At 26.8% G+C, this 20871-nt stretch overlaps 1 protein-coding gene across 1 annotated transcript; it reads right to left on the bottom strand.

Moving 5' to 3' along the window:
* Positions 1-8978: 8978 nt before the first annotated feature.
* On the bottom strand, positions 8979-20871 carry LOC132936529 (sphingomyelin phosphodiesterase 4). The gene is made up of 14 exons (XM_061003268.1): positions 20585-20871; positions 20325-20521; positions 19527-19670; positions 19353-19455; positions 18361-18592; positions 18074-18236; positions 15305-15405; positions 15089-15235; positions 14854-15016; positions 14572-14742; positions 13239-13454; positions 12645-12773; positions 12423-12563; positions 8979-9799 (listed from the first exon to the last, which is right to left on the bottom strand). The coding sequence occupies exons 1-14, from the start codon at positions 20625-20627 to the stop codon at positions 9449-9451; spliced, it is 2301 nt and encodes a 766-aa protein (XP_060859251.1). The 5' UTR covers positions 20628-20871; the 3' UTR covers positions 8979-9448.

Here is a 20871-nt window from a genome sequence, read left to right on the forward strand (position 1 = left end):
ATATATTAGACAAGTAAAAATATAATATAACTAGATAAGTAAAAACGTAAAAATTCTATTGGCATAATAGTTATCAACAATGCGAAAAAAATTTACAAACAAACAGTTGCTAACTAAATGGATTTTCTCATGATTATACCTACCTACCTATATAATATAGCTAGATATTATATTTTATTGATACCAGTGTTATAAATGTTACCTACCTACGTTATAAAAGTTTTTCAATAATGTAATTTGTATTATTGATAAAAATATATTTTATGATGCATCGTTACCAAGCATGTGTGTTTTTATGTGTATTAAAAAAATATATATAATTTATTAATTACCTACCTGTAGGAATAATGATTTGTATAATTTAGTTTTTGCTAGGTAGATATACTCCTGGAAATCTTCAGTATTAATGTGCCACGCTACGGTCATTATTTAAGGGGCAACATTTAGGCAATTTCTAATCTTGTCATAGTCGCCCGGGATCTACGTGTTAGTTGTAAATGATTATTAGTGTGAGTGCAATTAAATGTGGGTATCCTTTCTCATACGCGCATGCACATGTCAATAGTTCGATAACTATATAAATTTCACTACACAAATTTTACAAAAACATACATTTGTTTTGACAAAATTAAAGTTAGTTAACGTTGTTTGATTTTGATTCTGAAAAAAATATTTGAATTAAGCAGAAAAATGTCTGTAGATCGTACGAAACATTTTCCGTTTTTAATTTTAATTATGATTCGAAAAAGTTGATATTTTCAAGTTTTCAATTACAGTTCACAATAATATAAATTTTACTTTTTAAAAAGTGCTTCGTAGGATCTATAGACAATTTTCTGGTGAGTTAAAATTTTTTTCAGAAACAAAATCGAATAACGTTAACTAACTTTAATGTTGTCAATACTTTAGGTCTTTTCAGCTAAAATTGACAGCAGTAGCGAGGCCAAAAAAGATTGAAATTGAATATAGAAGATTTCTCAAGTTATAGTAATAATTACGATTATTATTAAAAAAAGGTGGGTAAGTGGATGTCGCTCTGCTGTACAGTAGGTTACAAGTGGGACACTGTAATGGATGGTGTTAAATTTGAATTCAATGATATAATATCATTGTATAAGAAAAACGATTCTGAGCGAAAACGGTCAGTCAGCCTATGATATTACCAAGTATATTTGATGATATTATTGTGAAAAAAGTAATTTATATATAACTTATTTACGTGGAGCCTAAGAGCCTTGTTTTAAATTTTCAATCGTTAGCCATAAAAGTTAAACATTTTATATATTTTTAACTACAAAATAGTTTATAAATTATAAATTTGATAAATGTTGTCAAAATTTGAACTTTAAATGTTTATAAAAAAAAATAATTGTGCCTATGTATTTTTAATATTTTTCAACTGCTATTGGAATGATGTATCGGGAGCCTTATATTACATTTTCACGCTTTTTTACCTAACAAATGATTTTATTGATATTTATAGAAAAAAAAACTAAAAAAATTGAAAACTAACAATGTCTGTAAACAGCTCAAAAAGAGTCAAATTATTTTCAAATTTTTATCGTGTATAGAAAATTCTAATATAAACATTCAGTGAAATTTTCAAGTATCTACAGTCATACGTTTTTTAATTACAACAAAATAAGAAAATCGTTACATGAGATATCGAGTGAATATCAAATGTTGTAAAAATATGAATTTCAAACGCTTATTAAAATTTAATTTTACTTTCTCGTAGACATTTTTTTTTTTTTGATAAAGGTAGACAAACTTATGGATAATCTTGTATTACATTTTCAAATCTTAGATTTAAAAAGAAACATTTTTATGAATTCTCAACTCAAAATAATTTGCTAATTTTCGTGATTTTTCCGTATTTTGTCAAGATTTGAACTTTAAATGCTTTTAAATAAAAACTGTGACAAAATATTTTTAATTTTTTTCATCTGCCTTTGAAACAATAACCTAGGAGCCTTCTATTAAATTTTCAAGCTTTTTTACTCAACAGATGAAATTGTATTGATATTACCTGAATGGTTTTTTGTATGAAATGATTCATCATTGAAATAAAATTTAATATATTCATTAAGTGACTTACTTAATGACAATGCTTACTCAACGCCTAACATACAGCAGCGAGGTTACCTAAATCCCTCCTCATTCATATCAAGTCCAAATAATCAACTATTAAGAGGACGCTACACATGTATAAATTCGTCCGTAAAAACCGTTTCACGCGGGATAGAACCACTCAAGTTGTAGCGATAGTTAAGACTCCAAATTAATATACAATATAGTTGAGAACATTATCTGTGAAATATCGTTTTTATTTTTTTAATATCACTTATACGAAAAAAGTTCTCATTATTTCAAAATCCATTATTTTTGTGTTTTTAAAACTTGAATAACTTTTTTTGTAGTTCCGATATCGAAAAAATAAAAACGATATTTCACAGAAAAATGTCTCCTTTTTATGTGATGAAAATGTCGTTTCTTAGTTATGACTGTAGCCTTCTTGGTTCTTTCCCGCGCGAAACAGTTTTCACGTAGAGATTTCAATTTTATTAAATAATTTTGGCTGTAATGTGCTGCTGCCTACGGTCGTTGCGACATCGAATACGATTTCCCCCTCCATGATAAACTAAAATTATATTTGTCTATATCGGCGATCAGCGCGCCCGCGCGCGTAATAATTTCCAGGAATATTTTAGATATTATGTAATAATTTAATTTAATTTATTGTATTTTACGTGTTTCCAATACGTAATTGCTGGATAATTCTAAAATTAAAATACACACTGATACTGTTATAATATTAGGTATATAGATAATCGTACAATACAAATATAAGCACACTTCCTAATTGCTATAATATACCTAGGTACCTACCTACTATGTGCGGGCAATATTCAGCAAATTACTTTTAGTTGGGTCTTGGGTGTTTGTTTATTCAACAGTATTGATTCATCAAAACTTGTCAATTTAATTTTAGTCATTGTTTTTAACTGTTTTAATTAAATTACAAAAAAGTGTTAGTGTTTTAATGTGCGTTTTCGTGTAATTTATTTTGTGTGTTAACGTATTTAAATGTTTGGTTGCAACTGACTAATATTTATAATGTCACCAACAAAATTACGTTCAAAAAAACGAGCTACTGGAAAGAAAGCAGTTAGTAAGCGTATGAAAAATATTAAACTCAAAAAAACGTAAGTAAAACATTTTAATTAATAATAATCCGTCTTATGACTTATTTCAGTACCAGGTTTAGATACTTGCAGGTAAATAATTATAGTATTGGGATTGGGATCAGGAGATTATTATTTTTGTTATATTTAAATGATTGTTAGATGTAATTATTTTAGTGAACGTCTATTACTACTACCAGCTAATGGATTAGATGACATGCCTGAAAATCCTGCCACGGACAATTTAGACGGAACTCTAGAATCTTCTAATTTTGAGTACCTATACATTATTACATTACAAATACATATAAAATTGTTTCCTGAAAATAATAATTACGTTTTAGTGAGTCAAAATTAACTTTTCACGTCGAAGATACATGTAACGATACATCTTTTATTTGGAGCTCACCGTCAACGTCGAGGTGAATTAACTAATTTATTTAATTCAAATATAAAATGAAATATTTACCAAGACTTATATTATATCTGATACAAAAACATTTATTTTTTATTTTTTGAGTGAGGCCATAGCTATATAGATATTTTTTAAATAATTGCCATAAATAAATATGAAAACTACGAACTATTTATTATATATATTATTTAGGATACCTACGTGATACGTTTTAGTGTTTAACGAATAGTTTTGATTTGTCTTGGAACATTTCACATTTTTAAGTTATTCTAACTTGTTAACAAAAAGTGTAATCTATTAAACTATGTTATATTTAAATAAATTTAGGAGAACAACTTTATTAGATACACCAAATTCTGATCAATCCAGGCCGAAACTTTTAATTGAACTTCCACAACATAATTTGTCTTGTACTAGTTTGAGTGAAACATTCGATACAGACGAAATCATGGCTCATAATTTAGAAACTGATTATTCAATTTCTAACGATACTACTGTTTCCAAGTATGAAAAGATTAGAAGTTGTTTTGAAAAAATAAAATAAAGTACCTATACACATTTCTATGTTAATTTTATTTACAGTTTACTTGAAGGACGTAGAATAGTCGATATTAGCTATGTGTTTGAGCAAATACAAAGTATTCGTCATGACAAATTTGACTGTTCTTTCTTAGATATGGTATTCCAGCATGAGTGTCGCAGAGGGTATACATCAGTGTTTACATTTAAATGTAAAATGTGTAATTTTGAATGCACTATATATTCAGAGAGAACAGTACAGTCAAATTCTTTAGGAATAAATAAAGCTATTGTAAATGGCAGTTTAGCTATTGGTAACATATATAATACATTATTTAAATATTTAACTTAAATATTATAATATAACATTGTCCATAACATTGTACCATTCTAAATCATGTAGGAATTGGCCATGCTCAATTAAGCGAACTCTCTGCTGCAATCGAGTTACCAAATATATCATCGACGTCTTATATCAAACATCTTTCGATGCTTGGTGACGATGTAAAAGATTCTGCCTTAGAAGAGATGATAATGGCAGGTAATGAAGAGCGGCAATTAGCAATAGACAGTAATAATTTAGACACGGATGGTACTCCCATGTGTACTGTAATTGCAGATGGTCAGTGGTCTAAGCGAAGTTACCGAACAAAATATAATGCTTTTTCGGGAGCGGTAATAAACTTTTTATTATGTTATTCTTACTTTTTATTGTTATCAATACGATAACATGATAATTATTTAAAAAAAATATATTGTATTAATCAAATAATTTTTTAAGTATAGGCTGCAATAATTGGTTATAAGACTAAAAAAGTTTTATTTGTGGGTGTACGAAACAAATACTGTTCTGTGTGTCAGAGAGCCCGCACAAAAAAGGAAGAACCATCAAAACACAACTGTTTTTTAAATTGGAGTAAGACATCGACATCAATGGAAGCTGATGGAATCGTAGAAGGGTTTATGAACAGTATAAATATGCATGGGTTAAAATTCAATAAATTAATTGGTAACCAATAACACTTACAATATTTAGATAGTTTAATAGTTTTGCAATTATGTAGTTTTATTATTTATGAAAACATTTTAGGTGACGGTGATAGTAGTGTAACCAAACGGTTAAATGAGACGTTACCTTATGGAAACGACTTCACGATTAAAAAAATTGAATGCAGAAATCACCTTCTGCGTAATTTTGCTACTAAATTAACAGCACTAACAAAAAATATTAGTTACCCGATAGTTATTCGTAACTTCATAAAGTCAAAAATATTACGTTTTCGGTCTGATATAACTAAAGCTATTTCATATCAAAAGAGACGTGATTTGCCGCTCAATCAAAAAGTTGCAGGTTTTTATTGTTATAATTTACAAAAATTACCCTTTTAGTTATTAATTATTATTTAATGAGAATAATGAACTTTTTATTTTTATTTCTATTAGCACTGAAACAGGATATTTCTAATAGTCCGTATCATCGGCTAGGACAACATAATGGATGTGCAAACTACTTTTGTCAAGGAAGCAAAAGTGGTGAGCCTAATTTGGTCCCAGGTGCTGAAGAGAGTGGTTTAATGGGAGAAATTAGAAAAATTGTGTATCGCTTATCAAACAATGCAGAAAGTTTAATTGAAGACGTTGATAATAACCCTTGTGAACAATTAAACAGTTTGATTAACAAGTATATCGGTGGGAAGCAAATTAACTTTACACAAAGTCATAATTATCAAACACAAATAGAAGCTGCAGTTGTAGCTTTCAATTCTAAAAACTATTTACGTACGATACAAAAAAAAATTACAACTAAAAGTCCAGGTAAGATTAATAATTATTAAATAAAATTATATTATTATTTATTAGATTCTGATCGGAGCAATGAAAATGTATTGATACAATGGTCTATATGACCTGTGTTTTTTTATTATTATTTATGAAAGTATCATTAATAGGTGGTTGCTTTCTACAAAATACTTCATGTTTTACGTCCAAGTAATTGTAAACTTTTTATTTTTCACTCTATGTTGAATTAGAATTTTCTATAAACCCTACAATTTTTAAAATATTTTAAATCATGTTGAACTATTTATAGGCATATGACATTTTCAATTTTCATTAGTTTTTTTTTAATTTATGGCGATAAAAAAATACCTATTTGATTGGTCGAAAAACTCGAAAATGTAATAAAGGTTCATTGTAAGTTTTTGTCTGTGGAAATTAAAAAAAAAGTTGAGATCATTCATAGATTTTTTATGAGAGTTTGAAGTTTAAATTTTTACATCATTGGATATTCACCCGATTTCTCTTCTAGCGATTTTCCTATTTTGTTGTAATTCAAAAACGAATAATTTTAGGTACTTGAAATGTACACCAATAATATATAAACACTGTTTTTTTTATATAGTTTATTAATATAACAATGAATATTTATTTACTACAGGGAAATTTGCCAAAAAATATATGAGTAATATACAACGAATAAGAGATAATACTTTTAACAGAAGGAAAAGATTATTCTCGTCAGGTATAAAGCGACCAAAAACGAAATTTTCGTCGAGTGCTGCTGACAATAATTATGGGTTAGCCGAGCCATTGCTTGATGTAATAGATGATGAAGAACTAATAAAAAAAAAAGATATATTTCTCGAAAAATTATATAAAGTAGACAAAGACCAACTAGAATATTTGACGAGAGAACAAAACCACAGTCAAAAATGGTTTAGTGAGCGAAAGAAGAGACTTACAGCTTCAAAATTTGGCGATGTATGCAGAATGAGAATAAACACAAGCTGCAAGGTCAAAGTTCATAACATGTTATACAAGTCATCGATAACAAGTAAAGAAATGACACACGGCGTTGAAAATGAATCTTTGGCGAGAACACGGTTTCAGGACTTGACAGGAATGACCGTAAAATTATGTGGACTTTTTACGGACAATGAATATCCATATCTAGCTGCAAGTCCAGGTAAAATACATTATTTTATATTACATTTTTATTAAAATTTAAATACCCAGAGAATTCTTTGGCCAAGTAGACATAGGTATTCCTTTAATAATTTAACTATTATTTTAAATAAAATTTTGAACATTTTTAGACGGATTAATTGATGACAACGCGATTGTTGAAATTAAATGTCCGTATACGGAGAGAGACACAAATAATGCAAAAGAAGCAATTGAAAGTAAACTTGTAAGTAATACATGTTATGAAAATAATTATATTTTAAATACATTTTTATTTTTATTAGTTATAAATTATAACATATTTTTTACATATTTGTTACACCTGCAGTTGCAATACTGTATTATAAATAAAGACGGAACCATTAAATTAAAAAAAGAGCATCCGTACTTTTATCAAATAATTGGTCAGTTACGGATAACCGGGAGGAATATTTGTTTTTTTGTAGTTCATACAAACAACTGGACACATATAGAAAAAATTATTTATGATTGTCAATTTTGGGAAACTAAAATGGTTAATAAACTTAAAAAGTAAGAATTATATAAGATAATTTAAACTTTAAAGTGTTAATTTTCTATCGATTGATCCCTATTATATTGATGTGTGTTTTTTAGGTTTTATTTGGAATGTATTTTGCCAGAAATAGTTGACCCATTGTACGGAAGGCGGTTACAAATAGCAGACATACGAGAACCACTCCATATATTAAAAGCACAGGAAGAAAAAAATAAAACAAAACGTTATTTGTTAAAAATTAAATAATTAATTAAACCTATAAGTTACCTAAATACCTAACAATGTTAAATTATATTATTTTATTATATTATGAAACATAAATTTCGAATAATAACCCTCTACAACTACTACACATTATAATAAAATATATTTTTGGATGCTCGCGTGAATCCTTTCTTTGCAATTCGTAAATCGTGGGTATAAAAGGATTTAAGCGGCATCATTATTTAGCGACATTAAATAAGATAAATACCAGGTAGAAAGGATTTTATAAATAATAGATGTGTATGATACATGCTTACACAAAAATGGTCATATAAAAAGTATATGTGGTAACAGGAACACGTCATACAAAATTATAACGTAAAATATACGGAAATTCGCAATACATATTATTTTTGCTTACAAGAAACCCAACATTTATTTATTTGGGTAATATTAGTTTAGGTTGTTGTTATAAATTAAATAAGTATTAATTACTATATTATATACCTTTTTGTATTAAGTAATAGTATCTAATAATGCAATAAATACAAATTGCATAGGTACCTACGCGCGGATATTATAAAACATTACAGCGGCATTAAAACGTATATGAATTTCACGCAATCAGTCACAGACGAAGGGTCAGACAATAATAAACATCGCTTTCGAATAAGTAAAATCGTCTGCCGGCCGCCGCCTTAGAGTAGTGGGCGTGGTTAAAACGTCGCGTACTTGCGGATCGCGAAAACACTTAACAGCGCGTTCTCTCGGCCGTTCTATACGTTTCACTTTATGTGTAGCGTCCTCTTAAATTCCCAAACTATATAATTTATAAGAATTCAGAATGAAATTTGAATAAATGGACTAATTGATTTCAATTAGATAAAATAACAAACTGTAACAAGTTTTTTTTCTTAAATATAATCACATTACTAGGTAATCAATATGATTGACAATCTTTTAGTTGAAATAACTGACAGTTTGTAATCCATTTCGTTTAAGTAAATTTAAGAAATTCAATTGTGTGATTCTATTTAAAAATATTTCTACTAAATATTATAGTTGACAATTGACAGTGTAATTTTAAATTATTTCAGTGTTTATTACTATAAAATAATGAAAACCAGAATATAAAACATAAAATGAAATAGTAATACAGAAAACCCTCCCTATTTGAGGGAAATCTCCTTACAACAGAGAATAACAACAGTCCCGCATTAACCTATATCCATATATTTTAGTTTCTTTATCACAGAAACTCCTTTGAACTGAAAAATCATTTAGTGCCATCAATTTTTTTACAAGGATCCTACAGTTTTACAATTTTTTATAAAAAGACACTTTAATAATATCTTATATTAACATTTAATAGGTACACAAATACGAAAATATTTATTTTGTAATTTATAAAACTAATGGGAAAATGTCATGCAAAACAACATTTTATCTTGTCTAATTTCATAATTGTAAAATAAAGTTGTTAATCAAGAAAGATGTACACATTTAATTTAACTTCAAGTTGTAAGACAATACAAATGTAAAAAAACAATAATCATAGAAATAAGTTTAAATTCAGTACAAATTTAGTTATTTAACTTAAAATTTACATTTAGTAAGATAAATGCAAAAAATTTAACATAACAACTAGTTTTCGTGAATATTGTCCCAGCTGAACGGTGGTGCATACCCAATTAAATATTTTAGACATAAATATAAAATACGCAGGACAAAGAACAGGCCTATCCAAAAGCCAGTGTTGTTAAACATCCAAGTTAATGTTAACAAAAATAAAATCCAAGAGAGAGTAAAGTATGATGCCATCCACCGAAAACTAATCGTGGGTGGAAGAATTTTAGGCGTTCTGACTCGTTTTCCAGATCCATCATTTCTAGGCTCGTAGGAAAATATCTTCATTGGTTTCCTTAATAATGCTTGACGCAGAACGCCCGCAAAAATAGAATTTTCTGTAGATAAATGTAGGATCTGTGAATTACACTGAAAAGTTAAATTTATTAATTTATTAATTCAAAATATCTTCAAAGGTATAAGTACAATATATGACATCCTAAGTGCACATGCAGAATATGTTATGAGTAGATATACAATTAAATGTACCTACATATTATATACTTATACCTTGATATATAAGAGAAGGGGCCAACTGACAATCCTAATCCCTATTGGCAGGCTGTTATCATTGATAACGGACACCATTAATCGTCCAACATTTTTTATTTACCAATATTCATGCATTCATTTCGATTGTTTTTACACAACAATTTATTTTTTATAACATGTAATTAAGAAAATGATTTGATGTGTTATTATTTATTATTCACATGGTTTTGTTGAATAATAATGTATATAATATCAGTATTTATATTTAGTGTTACAGTTACCTATTTTAAACTGAGATATACCCTTATGGAATATCCTATAATATAAAATATATCTTAGTTGTTGGTATGCAGAATGCATATTAATTGTTTTATATTTTATAAATTGGCTGGTATGCATTTTATTTAATGTGAATCTTTTCATAAATCTTGAATGATTTGATTCTGTGACAATATGAAAAATAATATCTTAGTACTATGTTTTACATAGAAAAAAGAATAAATTAAAAATAAAACAGTTATTGGCTTTATAACCCTGTCATTGAACATGTCTATTTTTATGACAAAATATTTTTAGCTGAACAGTTGTAAAGTACTTATATAAACTAATATGTAACCTGTACACCTACATAAATAGGTGATAATTGTTGAGTCAACTAGTAAAATATGTGTCACTCAAAATGATATAGAATATTTTTTTGTAACTGAAAATTTCTAAATAATATTATTATCACAAGAATATTATTATTACAACAAATAATTATAAACTTAAAAGTAATAAGTAGTTAAATTGTTTTATTTTCAAATATTAAAATATACACAAAAAAAAGAAAAGAATCATCATTATTGTATAATCAATACATTCTTGGCTCTGCTCAGAATCTAAAATGTATGTTAAATATATTATGATAATTGAATATTCAATGTCAATGAAAATTATTCTTCAATACTACTGTTGAAATATTATAAAATATTTTCATAATAAAAGTTAAATACTTTTTTAAATATCTTAAATGTATTCATACATTTTTCAAAGTTAAATAAAAAAATGTAAACATTTTATTTTTATCAATAGTTTTGGAAATAAATGTGATAAAATAAAAATGATTATTTGGTCATTGTTATTGTAATCATTTAAAAATTCTAGATTTATCTTCAAAAATATATGTATGAAGTTATTTATAATTTCTAAAATTCTATTACTAATTTTACTATTAAATTGCAATGAATATAGTCAAATAGTTAATTAGTTTTGCTCGGTAAAAAAAATATGCTATACTCTATTCAAATTGAATAGACCTTAACTGCTTGTGCGCAGGGGAGTGGCTATACTACACGGCAGATATATAGATTGGTGACTTGGTGGTGGTGACTTACGGTTGTTACCTGACTTCCGCCGACAAAAACTGGTCGCCACCAAGATCTGTTTATTTTGAAGAGAGTATAGTTTTAATGTTTGAAATTGTAGATAATATTATAAATTATTTAGTCTAAGATTTATAAGAATAAAATCAGCATATATTTTAAAAAAAATTGTCAGATTCCAGGATTTAAGTGATTATGTGGGTTATATTGGTTACAGGTCTATGCTCTTCAAAAAAAAAAACAGGAATTGTTAGGACAGTTGCTATCATACCAACTGGCCACTCTTTTATATATGAAAGCTATGTACTATACACCAAACTTTTTTCGTATAAGAAAAAAATCATACATTTATATTATTAGAAAATAAAATTAATTGTACTAAATTTTATAGTTCAATTTTAAATAGTTTAAAGGATAATATCTTTGATAAAAAAATTCTTTTACCTACATAGTTTATAAAAAAGATAATAGTTGAAATAATTAAGGAATAAATAAATTTAAATAATATTTGTTTTATCATAGTATTATTTTACAATTTTGTGTAATGAGTAATAACAATTTATACTTTCATGAATTAAAATTGCATTAATATTAAATATTCTATTTTCTATACTAAAATACTTTATCATATATATTAACTTCATAAATTATCTTAGATTTTAGATTTGGAATTCTATGTAGTGAATGTTATTTAGGAAGTTGTTATAACCGCATGATTTGTCTTCACCCTTACAAATGTACAACATACCAAATTTGCATTTAGCAAAATCAATTTTGTGTGGTTAACTTTAATATTAGAGTGAATCAACCATTCAAAACTTCAAAGTAAGAACTGTCTGTGTTTGTCATCTGTTTTTATGATATTTTAATTTTTAAGGGAATTATGAGCATTTTTAAATTGTTATATTTTACATAGGTTTTTTACTTTTAACTTTGATAATAGACAATTCACCCTAATATTAAATCTAACAAAACAAAATTGGTCCTTGTGATTGCAAATTGCAAATTGCTATCAGTCCTGTCCAATTGTAATACAGAGACAACTCATGCAGGAGCAAAGTCCTCTTTATTAAAACCTATATGTATTAAATTTAACTAGAAACAATTTATTAATTCCAAAACAATAAACTACTTACATATAACTCAACAGTATTTCTTAAAAATTTGCTTAGATTGACAAGAAAATAGTTTTCATAGGATAAAGCTTCCAAATAATCTGGGTCGATCTCCCATTCTTTTGCACGAATTACAGATCTAAAAGATAAATTCATAGTACTCTGAAAATAAAAATTAATTAATTTCATAAATAATACAATATTATTATATTGTACAATACAAAATACTGTTTTTTAACTTACACGTTCAAATGACTGAATAAGAGAATGACTTTTATTGAATACGCTTGAAGTAGTATTATTCCCGCTTACACCAGAAATAGACCACGCTGACAAATCGGCCATCATTGGCATAGTTGTAATATTAACATTCTAAAATATAGAAAAGAAACTATAATTTATTTTTAACCCATTTAACCACATTTAAAATATTCATATTTGTGTTTTTGACCGCATATTGAAATATTTCAATTAAGACTTGATAAATTGAAAAAATAATTATTAGGAAACACAATTTAAAAATAATCCATGTTTGAGTGTTCATAAAATTAAGTTGGTTATAAATGTCACAGTCTAGCACAACATGGTCTGTTAGACCGTGTTTTAATAGGTAATGATCTTTGAATAGTTATATATTACTAACATACAATTGGAAGTCATATCAAATTTTAGTTAATCACCTAATTCAAAGGGGCTTAGGTTAAGTTACGTAAATATTTAGAATTCTTGAAACAATGAACAAATTTCTAAAAGCCGGTCTTTAGAAATGTGAAGCATGTGCTCTAGAGTTAAAAAAAAAAAGTATCAATAACGTAATGTATGATAAAATATACTCACAATAATTTGTTCCATGAACATTAATGATGATTTAAGATTAGTTTGAATATCTTTCCACTCATTAAGAGTATAATCTGACATTTTATTTTTTCTAGGTGTTAAAATTAATTCCAACATAGATGAATTATTTCTACCTATTTGGTCTTCTTGATAGCGACCCAATTCTTCAGCAACATGATCTAATGACTTTTGTAGTTTCAAATGAAATAGTTTATACTGAAATTAGAAAAAAAATGTATTATTACCACAATTACTAACAATAATGAGTAATGACTTGTCCACAGAACCATAAATATGGAATGTACGTAATATATAATTCATGCATTGGAAAGTGTTAACTTATTAGATTTCAACATTTTAATTCAATTGGCTATATTTTTATTGTAATCATATAAATAAAAATACAATTCTTAGTAATAATGAATCTATGTATTTTTTATAAAGAATAACCACAGATAAATATACTATAGATATCTGTGAGGATAACCATAGATTTCTATACTATTTCTATAGTATAGAACCATAGAAGTATGTGATAAAATGAAAACGGAATCAATAATATGGTACTATTTGATAGCATCAACAGTATTTTGGTCCTATGTACATTCCATGTTTATTATTTATAGTTTAGTGATACTGAATATTAATAAGTAATGGTAATAGATTATATCATAAAAAATAATGAACAATTTGTAGAAAGTAAACTAAAAAAATTAAAACTATTAATCTGTCAAGAGTTTTTCAGGTGCTCCATTTGTTACGATATCCAAGTTCTAGTTATTTTATTGGTCTTATTATTAAATCGTTAGATTGCTTCAATGCTACCCATTTTCGATATCGTTCATGCTCTACAGGTATTGTAATTCTGTGGTTGATTACGAGAAGCTTTTCCTTGATTTAAGTCTTCTTGGTACTGGAGTCCATGGAATGGGTTTCTTTTGTTGTTTATCTGAGCTATTCTTTGGGTATCACTTGCCACGCACAATCAATAATAATAATATTTCCTAACCGTATATTATGTTCCTTTATTATTTCTTTTATTAAATTGAATTTGATGTACATAAAAGAACTAATAATAATTAAAAACAGATGAAACTTAATAAACATTAAATTAATTTTAAATCATGTATCAACAAAATATGTGTATCAAATATCTCTATGATTTTAAATAATAAAGTAATATGTTGTTATTTTGATACACACAATAATAATTAAACCTTTTTGAAAAACTATACAGCACACTAGATTTATCAATAAAACTAATATTTTCTTTAATTCAAAATATTATAATCAATTACATAAAATAAATCAATAGTTAAAAATAATTATTTACTTCACGATTACGTTCTTCTGAAAACATTAGTTCATATTTAAACAACGGACCTTCAGCCTCAACCAAACATTCAGACAATAGCATATTCCATTTTTTATGTTGTGGTTGGTTGCTTGTATACATTTGTTCTATATCAAGTACCAATTTCAATAAATATGGGTGGGTAAAAACCTTAAAACATAATAATAAAAATATTAAATCCATAAATCCATGTGTGTATAAGTAATTTTTTAGTGATTATTATTTTTTAATTAATAAATTACTAAAACTTATATTATTCACTTTTAGCATCCGATAAACCATAATCGAATATCTTGGTGAACAAACATCTATACAAATGAATCTTTTTATGGCAAGATAAAATAATTTGGTATAACATAGTAAATTTCGGATGATAAAAATTCTCCATTTATTATTCATTTCTAATTCTGTGATAGAACATTGCCTGAATAAAAAAATAAATATTAATACATTTGAATATATAAAAATAAATGTAATTTTAATATATTATAATTACTGCTTAGATAAATCGTCATAACGCCAAGGTTGAATATAACAAAGCCAATTTTCAAGCATAAGGCGAAATGAAAAATCTTGTGGCCAATTAACCATGTAATATGATAAATACTGATAGATTTGTATACCATGACGAGCCATCAATATTCTGAAAAAGTGTTTAATACAATCATTTAATACAATACCTATTTGATTACTAACATAAAATTGATCTTACAGTTTTAAGTTGTCTACTGGCTGATGTTTGGCACAGTTTGAATATAAATGTAAATGTTTTATAAAACATCTTATCAGCTTTGTTAAATCAATGAATGATGCCTAAAAATAAAATAAAAACAAATAGTCTTCTATAAAATCAATGGTAATAATACAATTCTTACTATTGATAATAATATATTAAAGAATAAAAACAGAATTATTTATACAATTTAATAAATAATGGTATACATCTCTATTTATAAAAATCAATGTATGTCTGTGTGTCAATGTTACCATGGCAACCATTTATATATTACTTTGAAATTTCCGATGGAATTTTTTGTGTATAAATGGTTTCCATGGTAATATTATGTAAAACATATTATTCATATAAAGTTGGCATTTTTAATGGGCAACAAAGTGCACGGGATCAGCTATTTGTATATATATAGATTAGACCTCTGGGCAGAAGATAGTCAAATTTAAAAAGGGAGAGGACCAACCCCGGGTGGTGCTCAAACCGGGATTTTGAGATTTCCAATGGCAATTTTTGTTTATAAATGGTTATCATGGGTTTTAAAGCTATTATAATAATAATTATTGGTTTAAAACATATTTATATAGAGTTAGCATTTTTAATGGGCAACAGAGTGCACGAGATCAGCTAGTAATTAATAATAATCTAAATCCTTATCTCTCATAAAAAATCTTAGCCGTTTCAAAAATAAAAAGAAAAAGAAAGGTTTCATATGAACCTACTATTCACTATACCTAGTTGTTATAGACATTTTACAAATGTCATTTGTGGAGAATCAACATTTTAAGGTTATAAACGTTAATACGAAACAAAGACCAAAGGTACAATACAAATACATTCTTTAAGGTTTAAGGTTTTATGATAAAAAGCCTGGTACATAGTTTTTACAAAAAATCAAGATTATCAAATGAATAATCTGTTTAATGAAGTGCCTTCTTATTCTACAACCCATGCAATTATATTTTGTTTATTTTTATGCACAAAACAATAACTACAGTGGTGTAGTGGGGCGTATACGCAGGTATACGGCGTATAAAGACTTCTCCAGTTTTTGGTTGATGCGTATACTTATAGTATAATTTATGTATTTATTATGATACACAGGTACACGGTCATACGGGTATACTATATAGCTATAAATCTATAATATAAACAATATTAACGAATAACCAATAATACCAAATATATTTCCTTGTTATCACGTTCATTAGGAACGGTTATTATTTTTACATTTTACACATCTATTTTTATCTTCATTGCCTGGATCTATATTTATTATATACAGTGAAACCTCCACTAACGGACACCTCCCAATAGCGGACACCTCCCAATAGCGGACGTTTTTTGGGGAACGGGGACATTTTCACTACTTTTCAATAGGAAAACCTCCGAATAGCGGACTCTCCGAATAACGGACATTATTTTATTAGGGAATTTTTAAAACAAGGGTAAATCCCTAATCATTATTTGAAAATACAATCTGTAATATGCCTATCTGTAATACGTATTCACATTCGTATGCACTCTTGTAATAATGTAACATAATTACGATAACAAACTCGTTATGGGACGATACGATTATGACAAATTCGGTTATCGGTGAAGCGATTATGTGTTATGACAAAAGTATGTCAGTTAGTGATGGTTTTCGACACGATGACTACGTTAAAACAAAAACGGTTATAAACAGACAAAGCTCACCGATTTTTTCAAACAAAAATAATTTAAAAATATGTTAAAATATGTATTTTGTAAAAATATAAAAATGTAATAATAAATAATAAATAATAATTTTTGATTTTGATTGTAAAAATATACTTTAAATAATAATATGTAATTTGTAAAAATATAAAAATGTAATAACTTACAATAAATAATAAGTAAAAACATTACATATATGTAAATACATAGTACATTATTATACAAATAAATTTCAAAAATTTATCCCCTCTGAATAACGGACACCTCCGAATAACGGACAAAATGTTGGTGACCAAGAGTGTCCGCTATTCAGAGGTTTCACTGTATATATATATACATCTTAAATTATAAGCTTATCGATAACGATCGCCGACACCGAGATGCACGGTCACATGCATTACTGAAAATAATTTTGTCAATAAATATTATACAGTGTACACTGTGTTCACTGTGTCACACAATTACATAAATATAACAATTGATCTCCAAAAAATGATGTTTTCATTTATTTTTAATTACTCAAAGTTGTGATACCTAATTTATTTACTACCGAGTATACTTTTAAGACTATAAATATTAATAAATATTTAGGTTTTTTAACTTAAAAAGAAGTGAGGAGAGGGAGGTTAAGAAATTAACATAGGTAATCATAAAAAATTTAAATGTACAATAATATATATTTTAAGAGTATGATTGTAAACTATAGAGGCTCAATTGTGGTAAGGTAGTAGTAAAGTGTATGTAATTATAAATATAAAATTAATAATAATGTAGTATATATGAGGGGTGTAGGGTGTGAAGCCCCCACGTTTACATATCAAGCACATTAAAGCGTATACTCAGTAAAAAAATAACGACTACATCACTGAATAACTATCACAACTAAAACAAGCAATAGTTGCGGCTCTCAGTTAGAAAATATACTAGCCAGTGGTGTCTTAACGCGGTATATTTGATCGTGGTGATTAAATTACAACCACTAAAGGGTTAAGTTCTGAGCATTTTAAAATTGTATAATACAGATAAAAGCAGCAACAATAATATACTTACATTAGTCAATACGTTACAATTTAACCATATATCAGCAAAAAAAAATGCTACTACTTCACTACGCCATGTTGCTTCTGATGTCAACATCCAAGATGAACTTAAAATGTTTTCGCTTAATAAATCATTAGAAGCAACATCTTTTTTTATGAAGTTCAATAATTTACTAAAACAAAAACACATAATAAACTAAAATTATTAAGTTTGGTTAAGTTAGAGCAATATAAAAGTTAATAAACATTTATTAAAATAAACAAATTAATTTGTTATTATTTATGTACTAAACATACCTTGTACTTGTATTTTGTTTTTGATTAGGAATTGCTGATAAAACATTGAACTGTATTTGGGGTAAAATCATAGAAGCTGAATTATCTAATGGCAAAAAAAATTTAAGATACTCTAAGCACAACAATTTGTACACAGATAGTTGATTAGAATCATAATTGCCATTAGAAATATCATCAGAGGTCAACTTTAACCCATATATTGCAAAATGAAACATATAGTATTCAAAAGAATCTAATGTTTATGTTAAAGAATAATTTGAATACAAATAAAAAGAAAAATCATTATTTTATACAAAACACAAAACAGCATTTATTTACAGCCAAACCCTAATAACTAAGGCCCGATTGTTTATGACTTTCGCATCTTTTTTTGGAACATCATAGACAATGGTTTCCAAGAAATGTTATTGTTAAACAAATCTAAAAAACTAAATTTTATTTTCATTTTTTGGAAATTGTTTAGTTTTTTTATTAGCAATTTAGAAAAAAATTTAAAGCTAATTATTTATATTTTTCAAAATGTACAGGTATAAATCTTACTATTAAGACCATCGTTTTTAATAGTTCTAACTGCAATAGTTTAATATTTAATAATTATTTAAAGAAAACATTTTTTCGTTTGTGTGCTTCTTTAAACTTAATTAAATTTTACCCACCTAGGTATAACAAAAAATACTGAAGATAACATTTTTAATTGTTTTCTAGATTAAATTTAGTTTTAAAATTCAAATTTAAACCAAAATCACTTATTTCTTTGTGTTCATAAATTGTAGTTTTTAACTATTAAATCAGTAAATAATTGTATTAACTTTACAGTTTGATGAGCGTTTTTAAGGTATTTAATATTTAGGTCATTTTTTTTATTTATTAGAGCATATAACAATTACCTACTAATTTGTTTAGTAGCATTATAAATGTATATGTGTACAACATGAGATTATAAACCATTACTAACCATATATCTTTGCAATCAATATTATATAAAAGGATACTCAAGTTTAGTCCAATGGGTGAAATTGAATCAGCATGGTACAAAAATCGTGAACCATAATAAGATTGTCCAAATGATTTATCAATTTTTCGTCTAAGCTCAATCTAAAACATATTTTATTAATTAATAAGTTCAGAAATGTTCTAATAGGTATGTAATAAATTAATAAACTTACTGGCAAATCAGAAAAATAAATATTAAATTTTAGCAAATTGTTGGACAGCAATTTGTAGCATAATTTAAAAATATGGCCACTACTAGACAAAAAGTGATACACACTGTCTGGTTCTCGACAAATGTATTTTTGTTCATCAGATATCTGTAATGATAAAAACATATAAATAATAAATTATTATTGGGACATCTTTCAAGTCAAAATAGCAAAATATTGACAATCTAAATATGAGATTTTTATTTTGATTGCACTAATAATTGCTGAAAAGAAGTTTCACTGTATAATATACTAAATACTATTGTTTACCGAACACTAAATTTTAACTTACCAAGTACAATAATTATTATCATTTAGATAAAAGATATTAACTGCTATCACTAGGTTTTTGAGACAAAAAAAGTATGTTAGATTCAAATTAAGATATGCTAAATACCTGTATACAACCTCTATAGAAATGTTATTACATGATTGTTTACTCACTTAAATATATTTATTCAACAAAATAAAAAAAGGTACCTATAAATCTATAAAAACACAACTATTAAAAGAAATACTACCTAAAAGATTGATAAAAATATTATAAACAAAATTACGTATTTTTCCTTAGAAAAAATATTATTTAGGTGCCTACATTGAAACTTGATAATATGTTTCTTTGACTAAATGATAATTGTTAGGTACCAACATTTTGAACAAAATTATTATTTATTTTAAAGTAAATATCAACCGAATTGATAATAGGGTATTTACCTATTAAAAAAATACGTTTATGAAAATTAAAAAAAACAAGCTACATACTCTAGTCTTGAGCTTATCTAATTCCCATCCTTTATCGGAGCCACGTCCAAAAATTTCAAATATGATATCGGCAAAGATATTGTACAAATCTCTTTCATTTGCATCGTCAATGTAGCTTGAAATCACTCTGATCCGCTCGATCAGTGAATAACTGGTATTGTTCGGGTCTATAGACGCCAACAGTGTTGAAGACAGTGCTGTAGAATAGATATAATTATTAGAAATACATTTTTCGAAATAACGATTTACGATGCGCTTACTAGTATTGGTCACCGGTAGGTTACAGAACAGCGGAGAGTGCATGATGTTGGATACTGCAGTCAAACAACGGAACACATTAACGTTGTACGACGTCTGGAATCGGTTTCGTGCTCACGCAAGACGGATTACTATCATCGAAGGTACAGCTAACCAATAATTTATACAATTATTGTTAATGTTGGCTACGGACAAGTGGACGACCAACAGTTTCAAACGAAACGCTTTACGCGATGCACAATGGTCATAATTTTTGTTTTGCAAACCGTTAGCGGTTAGCCCGGCGTTA

Source organism: Metopolophium dirhodum, chromosome 1 (genome assembly GCF_019925205.1).
Source record: "Metopolophium dirhodum isolate CAU chromosome 1, ASM1992520v1, whole genome shotgun sequence".
Taxonomy (NCBI): Eukaryota; Metazoa; Arthropoda; class Insecta; order Hemiptera; family Aphididae; genus Metopolophium; species Metopolophium dirhodum.